Source organism: Pleuronectes platessa, chromosome 18 (genome assembly GCF_947347685.1).
Source record: "Pleuronectes platessa chromosome 18, fPlePla1.1, whole genome shotgun sequence".
In the NCBI taxonomy this organism is placed as follows: Eukaryota; Metazoa; Chordata; class Actinopteri; order Pleuronectiformes; family Pleuronectidae; genus Pleuronectes; species Pleuronectes platessa.
In genome coordinates this window covers 6,488,354-6,500,190 of record NC_070643.1, presented here as the reverse complement: position 1 = coordinate 6,500,190, position 11,837 = coordinate 6,488,354, and the positions used below count along the sequence as shown (strand labels likewise).

Sequence of the window (11,837 nt, the reverse complement as noted above, 5' to 3'; positions counted from 1 at the left end):
ATATATTTTGTTAGTACACAGAACAGTTATTTTGGTACATGAAATCCACTACTATATGATATTGGAAGTTACGTTTGTCTTACTTTTGAGTCGATTCTTTTTTGTTGCCATGACTGCAATAATATTTTAAGAAAGTGTACGCATTTACCAGCAAGTTTATGTCAATGGATAAACACACTACGAAATTAAACATTTAGGGTTAGGTTACCTTTACAGTGGAGTTCTCTAGGTTATAACCATCCTCTCCATTGCACTGCCATTACTCTGTACTAAAGTAGCCATCGCGCCAGCGTCATTCATGACGACGAAGTCTAGACCTGAATGGTGGTGGTTTGGATTCAGTTAATTTTCAGATGCTATAAAAGCAATTCTCATTAACGATTACGACCACAGGTAAGAGGATTGAAAAAGTCTTATACATACCCAGGCATTCAATGCTTTAGAACTCTATACACATTAGGAAGCTATCCAGGTTATTTTAGAGGTCTTACCTCTGGGTCCTTTTATAAAAGTATAGAAAGAGAGAGAAAGAATAAGTTGTGCTCTTTTGATAATCAATCAAGACATCATTTAGTAGGGTTAAAGTCTCCAGACGTCAATACATTCATTTAGATTTAAAAATGCGGCTTTGAATGAGAAACAAAGCAAAACACCTACATCTGACTGAAGGTTGTTTAAAAAAGGCCATTTCAGAATTTTACTAGGACAGGAAACAAATAAAGCAAGTTAAGTTTCATAAAAAACAAACTAAGCTTTATTGACAAACTGCTGCAAAAACATCTTTTGGACAGATTTAGTAACCTATTTAGGCAAGCTTACACATGTAGCATAATGCATTTTATGGAGAGGGTACAGATACTAGTGGCAGAATAAGTACAGTTAGTTTTAAAATATGTACAATAGTTCGGATTGAGCTGCAGGATCCCTTCTCTATAGAAGAGAAGACCCATGTGGAGATTTGTGTCCCAATCCTTCTTGAGTACTTTGTGCATGCAGTTTAAAGAGAATCAGATCACAGAATGAAGACCTGATCTGTATTTAGCATAACAGGAGGCCATCTCTTGGCCGTGTTCTTATTAAACAAACATTTTGTTTTCAGAATCTTAAAATTAACTTTTTAACATTTATAACAAATTGAGGATTTGAGGACAGTCCATCTCAACAGTGTCTATTAGGGCTATATTTCAAAACTCTAAGTACAAGAACAAATATTGCTGCCTAAGTCTAAATGGACAACGTTTTAGAACTATTTAAAAACAAACCATCATCAAGAACGAATTGTACTGATTCCATTAACATTGATTCTTTAACCGTCACTTGATTTAAGATAGATTTTTTTTTGTTTCTATATTACATAATTGGAAGTTTAAAAGGTCTTTTATTTGGCTATATTAACAGAATTTTGAAATGTAGCCTAAATGGGAATCTGCAACTGACCCGCGACAGATTCTTTGTATTTAAAAACATTTAATATGGATTCCTTAGACAAGTGGGTAATGAGCCACTGATTCCACTAGAAATGATTACTCCCAAACAGTTAAAAAAGTAATGATCAACAGTGCAAAAAAGCCAGAGGGGGGTAAAAAGGGTCAGAGAAAGAATACAGCAACATAAACCAAAATTTAAATGAAAGAGAGAACAAAAAACGGATGCCAACTTCGGTCTAACCCATCTAAAAGCCGCTTTGGTTGGTTGGATGGATGGTTGGGTGGTTGGCCGGTGCGACAAAGTAGGGGTGGGGGAGGGAGTTCACTGTCAAATCTCAAAAACCAGTTCCGATTTTCAGTTCCCAATTTGCTCTCTTGTATTAAGTCCGGTGTAGGAAAAAAGACCAAACCAAAGACAAAACGGACAATTACTTTTGTCGGGCTGCTTAAAGCAAGAGCTGCCGTGGGAGACAGGCGGTAGTCAGGGCGACGCGTTAGGGGTGGCGAGTCCGGTTCAGTACTGTCGGTATGGGTGCTCCCGGTAAGGCGTCTTGGCACCTCTGGAGGGGGGAGGGGCCTTCCCTGGACCTACTTGCTGGGTCCCGTTCCAGTTATCCTGGCCTGGAGATGGACACAGAGACAAAATAAACACACACACACACACACACACACACACACACACACACACAATCTTTTGGTCCTGTTTGTTTCTACACTTTTTGTATTCAGCTTCTATTTTACTTTACATCTTTGTTGACAGTGAATTACATTCTTCCCTCACCATACGACTCGTACGAATCTGTGGTCTCTCCGTGTCCGTAGTCAAAGTATTCTGGCTCTCTGATGGTCAAAAAACAGGGAGATGGGGAAAAAAAATCAGTTTTAATCTTTGAGAAACATCAAGTAACTGCTGATTTTAATGTCTAGGGGGATGATAATTGGCTTCCACTAAGATCAAAGCTTTGCTTTCTAACATGGAACATCTGAGTCCAGGATGGTTCCTCCTAATGAAACCACCAGTGTTGTATTTGTGCAGAGGGGCCAAACCGTGTTTCTGTAAGTCCGGTCTCTAGTGGAACCAGCAACTCTGTGATGTGTGAGCAGTTTGTGAGGAGCGGCTGAAAACTAAGGAGACGTCTGATTCACTCACGCCTGCGGCTGACTGTAGTAGCTGTCGTATGACTCGTAGGTCGTGTCTGTGTAGCTCTCGTCGTAGCCCTGAAGAGGAAAGGAAACAGAGAAACAGAGTGAGACTTCAGGAGAGATGTGTCCATGAATCATGAATGTCAAGATGTCCCCAAACCGCTAGACTGGTACTAAAGAAGACAGGCTCCCCTTATGTTTTCGAGCATCTGAGAACACTCTTTCCTCTGTTGATGGACATGCCGTTTAAAGCTATTAAGGTGCCCAAAACAATTTCATTCAGAGCGGAAGCGTGTTGGAGAGGGACATTAAAAAGTTTCGTCACATCTAAGAGGATCACATCTTTACAGGAACGCTAGTCTCTAGACTACATTTTCCTGATATATACGCATATAAACTAAATGAATAAATAAAGACTTCCCTCCACTTTAAGTTGTACTTACATATTCATCGTAGCTCTCGGGGCCAGTGGTGGCTGAGTGCTGGTGAGGGGGGGCCATCCTCTGGGGAGGTCCAGCAGCTGGGGGCCTGGCGCGGGGTGCCACAGCTCCCCTGGCAGGTGCTGCAGGGGGTCCTCCTCGGCCTCCAGGGGCGCCCCTCACTGGGCCACCTCGACTCACACCTCCCCTGGGGGCAGCACCGCGAGGAGGCATTCCCCTACCCCTGGAGAAAAGATCAGAGTTACTACTGTACAGTTTGATATTGTGGAAATGGCTTGGCAAAAAGCCTGGAAACTGGGAAACAGCTAGCCTAGCACCTTTAAAGCTCAGTTATTAGCATGCTACATCTTGTTAGTTTAAATAGTAGTTATTGAGCTTTACAGGAGCTGGTCAGGGTAGCCATGTTTCAAGTCTTAATGCTTTGCTAACCAGCTGCTGGCTCCAGTGATGTGTTTACCATAAATGCATGACAGTGGAATAGATGCACTCATCTAACTATAACAGGAAAGAGGTGCATTTCTAAAATTCTTTAAAACCCTTAAAGCCCGGTTGGAACACATGCATGCATCTCCCTTTCGGCGCCAGATGTTCGAGTTGTGTCAGTGGGTTAAGCCAGATGCGAGTGAAAGCTCAGGCTGAGAGACGGGGTGGTGGAGGATTTCGGTGAGTAAGAGCCAGTATCTCTACAAAACAGAAGTAAAAGATTGACCCTAGCAGCATGTTATAGGGTCAACCTTTATGTCTGAGCCTCTGAAGCCAAAGAAACATGGAATAAAAACCTTTGCAAGCTCAAATCTTTGGTTTTCATTGTAAGTCACTGCCTTTGCCCGCATTTTCATCAAGATGAAAACAAATCAATAAGCAAAAAAAAATAATAATATGTTGACAAATGTGCTTGTTGTTTCAAGTCAAATCCAGTTTCTGAGGCAAGGGAAATGGTTTAAAATAAAAGCCAAAGGTTTAAGCTGTCAAACGGTTTTCATTTCATGTTTTAGTCGGAAACTGATATAAAATAAAGGTTTGTTTTTTGAGGAAACCTACAGGTTTTTAGGAGAGTTTTCATGTTCATTAAATGCTTTGGTTTCTTTAGAGGGCACTAAAGGTCATGATGGGTAAAGGAAAACTTCAATTACTGTTATATACGTTTTACCATTACTAACTCACGCTTTGTGTGAAAAGTCATTAGTTTAGAACCTTTGATTCAGTATGTTGTGTATTCCTGAAGGTATTCTCAGTCAAAAAGCTTCCCAGTATCCATAAATTGTCACTCAGCATATTGGTGCACAAAAACTATACCGTTAAAGAAAAAGGAGTAAATATGAATCTACTCCAGGCCCTGCTCAGCATTTTCATTGATGCATAGATACAGTAGCAGATGTACAGCAGTGTCTTTGATTTGCCTCTCTGAATCGACAGCTGTTATATGACAAAGCCTGTGTGTGTGTGTGTGTATGTGTGTGTGTGTTTGCATCTCCTCACCTGTGTGCTGCAGCAGGAGGGATCCCACGGCCCCTGACCGGCATGCCCCCTCGACCTCGGGCTACGTGCTCCTGGCCTCCGTTCAGATAGCTCATCTCCATGAACTGCTCTTGGCAGATATCATCCATCATATCCTACACACACACACACACACACACACACACACATACACACACACACGGGAGAAGGAGTAGAAAATGAAAAAGACGAGCGAGTGTGAGAAACAAGAGCATGTGACGTGGGAAAAGTGAGGCCATGCAGATGATAAAGAGGGGGAAGAAAAGAGAGGGAGGAGGAGTGCTGAATAAAAGAGTGAGACACAATTACAGAGCAGATCAAAACACGGCATCCCCCTAATGGCCAACACAGCGAGTGGAAGAAAAAGTCTTAGCGCCAGTGAGTCAGAGTGTGAAGAGAGAGGGGGGTCGTGAATGTGGGAGGTTGGAAACCATCCATCCTCACTCCCCGCCTTCCTGTTCCTCTCCATCATGCACAAAATGTAAATCACTTCTGCCTGCACTTCCTGACAAGCCTGGTATGACTGCATCAGCGGTTGCCTTATTCTAGCTGCAAAAAAACAATAAGTTGGCGGTGGATTAGCGTGGCCGCCTGTCGGAGCAGCACAAATCCAGCAACACAATCCGCCGACTTTCCTTCAGGGAGCAATCACAAGAGGCACATAGTGACCCAATCAATCCTTTTTCATAAATCAGTCCCTGGACTGGAGTAGTGGCAGCGCACTAACGACGGTGAAAGGGAAAGGTGGAGAGAATATGCAGCTCATACTGCAGCTTTCAGTCTTTTTCAATGCAACACAAGCAGAAAAACACAAACCCGTTGACTGATACTAATTCATCTCAGCCAGTAACAGTGTGGCAGCGCTTGCATTTAACGAGCCAGTGAGGTGAAATACAGTATCTTCACCTATCGAGGTATTCAGATTAATGAGGTTTCTTTAGACCTTACATTCTATGGACGACATTTCGCTTTTAAAAATGGTCAATGTCGACACATAAGAAGCTATGCAAATCATTCACACCCGAGCAAGGCACTGCTTTTGCATTTACATTGGCAGACAAGCGGGTACACAGACATAAAAAGGATGAGGGAGGACAAAGCCTAGTGGAATACCTGAGAAGTACAGGTAATACATAAAACATTTCTCCAACAAGTCACATCCACCCAGTCTCTGAGAATCACTCATTAAAATATGTCCTCTTTCCAATGAGGGACATCAAGCCCAGCAGATTAGAGCCTTAAATTCGACAAGTTCTGCTTTTTGCACAACATGGCAGAATTAACACAGCAGCTGCTTCATCAGTCAATTCATCCCGCCTCTGATTTTAACTTATTCTTTCTTCTTAAGAACCCTCCAGACTAATTAAAAAACTGTGAGGCATCTCACAGACCCCAAGGCGAGAGCCATTGTTCCGGCACTATGGGCTTCAGCCGGGTTTTGACAGCAGATCGGGTTTTGGCCGGCGCTCAAGAACCTCTCAACATAAAACCAATAAAGCCCACATATCTGTCTCGGAGCCGTCTCCAGGCTGACTCCTCTCAGTCGCTGAAGAATGAGACTTGGGTTAAAGACACAGTGATGGACAGACATGCAGGCGCAAAACATGATGGGGTAACCCTGCTGACACAGTGAAAGCAACCCAATTCCTCCTCTTAAGCCGATTGCTTTACGTGCCTGGACTGTGCCATGGGGTCTGTCTGCACCGGGTGAACACCCACTCTATCTCCTCTAGATGTACTGCTGGGACCCACTCCCAGAGCGCCGTCTTACTCACACACTGTGACTGCTCACCTTTCGGACAGGTGACCCTCAGTCACTCAAAAACACTTCCAGCTGGGTTCCGCAAACTCAGATACTCAATTTGTAGTCCGGCCCATATTCGCAGAACAGCAGCAATTAGACTTGTTGCCATCATAGATCCCAGGTTGGGAGAAACGACTTTTAAAGCTGTATATTGCTGTGTTCATGCTCCATTTAGAACTGAAAAAAAGTGTTCCTTAATTAATAAGTAGTCTAGCAGATAATTAATAAATTACTTTGAAATTCAATCTTTTATGTAATTTTTGAGCAAACATTCTCCGATTTAATCTTCTCATCTTACGTGATGAATCAATCCTTATAGGGTTTAAAGTATCGCTTGGAAAAACTCAAGGTACTGAAAATATCAACATAGAATTAAGGGAATTATATTAATGTAGCATTTTTCACATGACTTTAACATTTGACATGTGCAGTTAAGGAAATAATCAGGTAGGATAATGGATCAGGAAAAACTGCAGATCTACAGTCAACTCCACTGTCAACCAATTTGATCAGTTATCATCTGAAACAATTTGCTGTTACATTTTTTACAAATTCAAAGAAAAACTGCGGGCGAACAGACAAATGACAACAGACACAAACAAGCCAACAGCAAAGTCAGACTCACAGGGAACAGGAACTTCTTGACCTCCTCCATGGCGTGGGCCATACGCAGGTAGGCGTCGGGCACGGGGGCGAACACCTCGATGAACACGTGCAGCTCCATGGACAAGTGTGCGTACTTGGGCTCGCCGCCTTTTCTCAGCCCCTCCTCCTGACACAGGCGCAAGGGATTGTCCACGAATCAAAGAGAGCACAAGGCTAACGCACACAGATTAAATGAATTATGCAATAACTAATTGTGTTTCTTCGGCCTTAGGCATGTGTTTTTCATTCCCTATCTTTATATAGTTTAATGATCACACACTGGTGGAGAAAAGGTCTCATGGGCTTCCCTAAAGATTCCCGGAGCAGCTGCGCGCTGCGTAGCCGCCCTTGGCTTTACGTTTACGTTCAGCCGAGCGATCCCGCGAGTTGACGCCATCTGGACTCACTGCGTGCCATCCTTCTCAAGTACAGGCCAGATGTCTTATGGCTTTAAGTGCCTTTTCCTACTGTAGGTCTATAACGTGTGTCTGTGTGTGTGTGTGTGTGTCATACCTTGGTTTTGTCTCTCATGGATCCTTTGCCCAGCACAGAGATCTTGGCTCCAGTCTCTTCCTGTAGCCGTTTGATTGTGTTGCCCTGAGGTCCCAAAATCTTGCCCACAAAATTGAACTAATGACAAAACAAAGCAGGGGGGGGGGGGGGGGGGGGGGAATCAGCACGACAATCAAAGCAAAGGCGAGTTTAATACCAGGAGAGTGAAGGAGCCATCGCTGGCAGGGGTCTTATTGTGCATACCGCAGGTCTAAGGAGTAGATTTACCAGAGGAGGTCGATAGGAGCCCTTGAGGGCAGTAATACCGTCAGTTACTATTTGCTACGATCATCTGAGCAATGAGCCAGAACCAGCCTGTGATCAAAAGCTGCAATCTTGACCCCCTCAATCTTTGAACAATGTAATTACTGTGTGTATGATGCGTCGCTCAATAAGCTGTCACTGCCAAACATTTTACATGTACATGTAGCAAAAAAAAAAAGGCAATTCCTCCTGGAGTTGTAAAGGTGGCTTTTTGTAATCGTAATACGCTTATTAGCTTTGTCATTCCTGACACAGAGGACTGATGCACAAATTAAATCTAAGTCTGGGAGATCAGAGGGCTGTCTGACCAACACAGAGCAGACTCCTACATCATATTGATCTGATGCTTGGAGGGGGCAGCATCTATAGATTTTAACTTGTTAGAAGTGCTTGAAAAAAAAAAAATCCAAGTCTATAAAACTTTTGTTAAAAAATCCTTATACTTAAAGAAGAGATTGACCCAAACTGATGAGAATAAACTTAACGACAAGCAGATTGAGCCTTGTGCAACTAGCCAACATCGAATCCACCGAACACAATATGAATTACACCGACACACAGATCCATCCCAACCATAGCGAGGTTAACATTTGGATCCTCACTGTGATATTTTAAAACATGCCAGTATGAGCTGTAATTATACGCTGGAGCTTAAAGATCGGGGTCGAGAGGAGTAATTTGAGACTCCAGAGCAACCCTGTGGCTTTGTATAATCGAAACCCGGCTGCAGGATGAATTAAATCAAGAGGGGTGCACGCTGAAAAAGAGGCGAGAGAAGGGAAAGACAAGCGGGGAGGCAGAGGATGCTCACCTTCGGGTACTGTTTGACAGGTATGAGCACTCGTTCCTTAAGTTTGATGTTCTTTGTTGTGAAAAGGTCCAGGTACGCTTCTGCCTCCTTTTTAGTCTCGCCTTTCTGGATTCTATCAATTTCTAGAAGGGGGGGAAGAGGCATTGTTTCAGGCATAGCATTCATGCAATTTAACAGGATGCAGAGAGACAGAGCACATCATCATCAGGTGGATTCATATGAGGTAAGTTAGCAGTGATTTTGGTGATTTATGGTGAAAACCACTGTGTCGTCTACGACAAATATTAATGGAAGTTATCATTTTCGCCACCTCTTGTAATTTATCCATTGCAGTTCTTTGGAACGCGTGTTCGCTTTACTCTCCAAGTTTTTCCTGTTTTTTAACATTATCTTGAATTCTTCACACCGACAAATCACCGGATCAATGTTAACTGAACTCCCAAACAACACTGTTCACAGATAAATAAAAGATGATAACAGAATGTACGCAATGGGTTTTTCATTTTGCACTTTTTTGTGATCTTGGCAACACACAGAGCAGAGCCAGAGTTTTTTTTGCTCTTCTGATATTCCATTAACCATTGCAGCAAAGAACACACACTCTGGTTGCACCTCGTCCACATGGGGATCTGTTGCTCATCTGCGAAAGCTGTCACTCTCAACCCAACATCTTTGGCTTTGGAACATTTAAAGACATTATTCTGAGGTTTGAGAAGGTGTGAGATGTTTTTTCACCAAGTGGCCGTTCACACACCAAAGAGTGTTATAAAAAATTGTCACATTAATCGGTAATCAATAGGAGCTTTAGATGTAATTTTGAATCTTTAAACACATAACCTACGGCTCCAGAGGAGAAGCAGCCCCCGGCTCTTCTCGACACCTCCCCGCCACCTCTCTCTCTTGGCCCCCCGGCACCAACTGCAACCATCTCCAACCACCTCCTCTCTCCTGGTCATGACAACACCTGAGCCTGCAGTGTGCAAACATGTCAGATCCACCGCAGTCTACCAGCTGCAGGTTTTAGGAGGAGAGAGAGGGGAGGAACCTAACTGAATGTTTAACTGAGGGAACCCACAACACACACACACACACACACACACACTGCACGCTGACACACTTTTACTCTCAAGTTTAAAGGGGGGAAGATATCGCACATCCTGTCACACAAACTCAATGTTTAGCATAAAGGGAGACGAGCAGCCGATAAGAAGTCGCTGGCAGTAAACGACTCACGGCCACTGAGAGGGCGCACGGTCAACAACACAGACCGTCACTAAATATTCACTTCAAGGATTTGGTTTTGTCACACAGTAAAACATGCAGTGGTATGTGGAGGGCGCTCTGCTCATGTGATCAACAATAAAAGACTACTTTATAAATAGATTAACAAGATGAACAAAATGAAAGAAACCACTCTCCTTCAGTTTCCTCCGGTGCACCTGGTGTCCACAGCTTGTAATGTCCCTCTGTTGTGTTGTGTATTTATAAACACGTGTGGCTGCTTTCACCCATCACCCCTCCATGTCATTACAGGAGGTAAACTGAATTGGTTTTAACGCTGCTGCTCCTCTATGAGAATACATTATTCATAATAATGTGAGGGCATGTTTAAAATGCTGAATAGCAAAGAGAGCAAATTGTGTTTGCTACTTGTCTGCAACCTCCTGCTCAGAGACACTTCGGCAGCGAGCACCAGGAGGTCTCCTTGCCCGCTGCCGCCTCACAGCTCCGGGAGCAGCGCGAGTGACCCCCCCGGGGCCCCGGGCTCATTTATGAAGCTGCTGCCATACACACACTTTCTTTGTGTTATTCAGTTTGAAGTGCACACCTGCCTCCACGTGACTGGAGACAGCAGCTGCTCCGGGAGGAGACGGACACGTCAAAGTGCGGCTCATCCCGTGGCGCTGCGGCTTCAGGCTGTTTACACTTCCACACACTAGGGATTCGCATCTAACTAACTGCTGCATGTCTCCCACAGGGCCAACCAGCGCACTCAGCCAAAACCAGTGAGCCGTGAAGGCGCTCAGTGTCGGGGTGGCCGCTGCCGACCGGGGCAGTGCGTCCACGTCCCGCCCGCACACACATGGCGCTCGGAGCGCGGGGAGGTGCGCGCGGGGAGGTGCGCTCCGAGCCAGGTGCCCCGCGAGAGCGAGGATGGAAAATAACACAGCACCAAGCAAAACCACGACTTTACCTGCGTTTAAAAGTTTCATGGCGTGCGTAAACGACGCGTCCAGACTGTCCTTCTCCGCCAGCAGCTCGGGGAGGTACTTGTCGTCGTTCTCCATCTTGACTTGAGACACCGGGGGTAGGTCAGTGTTCGGTGCGATGAAAAAGAGAAAGCGTGACAAAAAGCCCAAACAGTGACAGAAAAAAAAAGAAATAGTCCAGTTATGTAACTACGGAGTGCCGCGTATCCTCTGTGCGGACTGCGCTGAGCATGTGGCGACCGGACGGGTGTTTATTCTGCGTAATACGAGTCCGCTACTCTGCGGTGGCTCGCGGTTTCCCGACCGGCTGGCTCCGTTGCTCTCGGCAGCGATGGCTGAATGGGACTGGGAGAACAAAAGCGGGGAGTGGGACTAGTGGGGGGAATAGTGATCGGAGTCAAGCCGACGGAAGTGAGCTCAGAAGGACGTCGCTGTCCGAACTGACGCCGCCTACCGTGAGCCCCGCTCTCCTGTGAGGATGCGCCGCCTCCAGCGGAGATAACCCTCACTCAGATTTACGATCGCGGAGATATGGTCACATATGGAATATATGGTAATACGGTGGCACTATATTACACTGCTATAGGCGGTCATATCTTTCATGTGACGTCTCAATCTGTATTGGATTAAAGGTGTTACACATGTGTTATGGTGAATAGCAAGTAAATATGCATTTTTTCTGTAACAAAAAGGGGTTTGTCATGTATTCATATATTTAATAAGACTGATTGGTCAGCTCCATTAGTGCAGGTTATGTCAGATTTACTGTTTCACTGATACCAATTGATAAAGTTCATTATCTTCATCATAGAGTGGCTATTAATTAGAAAATATCTCAAAAGATAAATTACTAGATTATACATGTCACTTTATACTATATAGATGGATAGACTATACTGCCATGTGTATTGAGTTGCTATGTATCATAGTGTAACACATTTTCAAAAGAGCTATATTGTGTAAATGTGATAATAGTTAATGGGGAAAACATCTTCAGTATTTAATTTGTAATTATGATTTCAGCTCTTGCATTCCCTGAAGTTT

At 44.2% G+C, this 11,837-nt stretch overlaps 1 protein-coding gene across 1 annotated transcript; it reads right to left on the bottom strand.

The window, feature by feature from the left end:
• Positions 1-731: 731 nt before the first annotated feature.
• On the bottom strand, positions 732-11,190 carry khdrbs1b (KH domain containing, RNA binding, signal transduction associated 1b). Its single transcript, XM_053446876.1, has 9 exons — positions 10,778-11,190; positions 8,584-8,705; positions 7,470-7,586; positions 6,937-7,083; positions 4,490-4,623; positions 3,014-3,233; positions 2,578-2,645; positions 2,209-2,267; positions 732-2,048 (listed from the first exon to the last, which is right to left on the bottom strand). Exons 1-9 carry the CDS (start codon positions 10,869-10,871, stop codon positions 1,942-1,944), a joined length of 1,068 nt encoding a protein of 355 aa, XP_053302851.1. The 5' UTR covers positions 10,872-11,190; the 3' UTR covers positions 732-1,941.
• Between the last annotated feature and the right edge of the window lie 647 nt (positions 11,191-11,837).

Excerpts from the sequence above, each read along its gene's own strand:
- khdrbs1b (XM_053446876.1), bottom strand. The coding sequence starts at position 10,871 with ATGGAGAACGACGACAAGTACCTCCCCGAGCTGCTGGCGGAGAAGGAC. Across the intron at positions 7,084-7,469 it reads CCATGAGAGACAAAACCAAG|GAGGAGGGGCTGAGAAAAGG; the intron begins GTATGACACACA and ends CGCCTGTGTCAG. Across the intron at positions 2,646-3,013 it reads CCGAGAGCTACGATGAATAT|GGCTACGACGAGAGCTACAC; the intron begins GTAAGTACAACT and ends TTTCCTCTTCAG.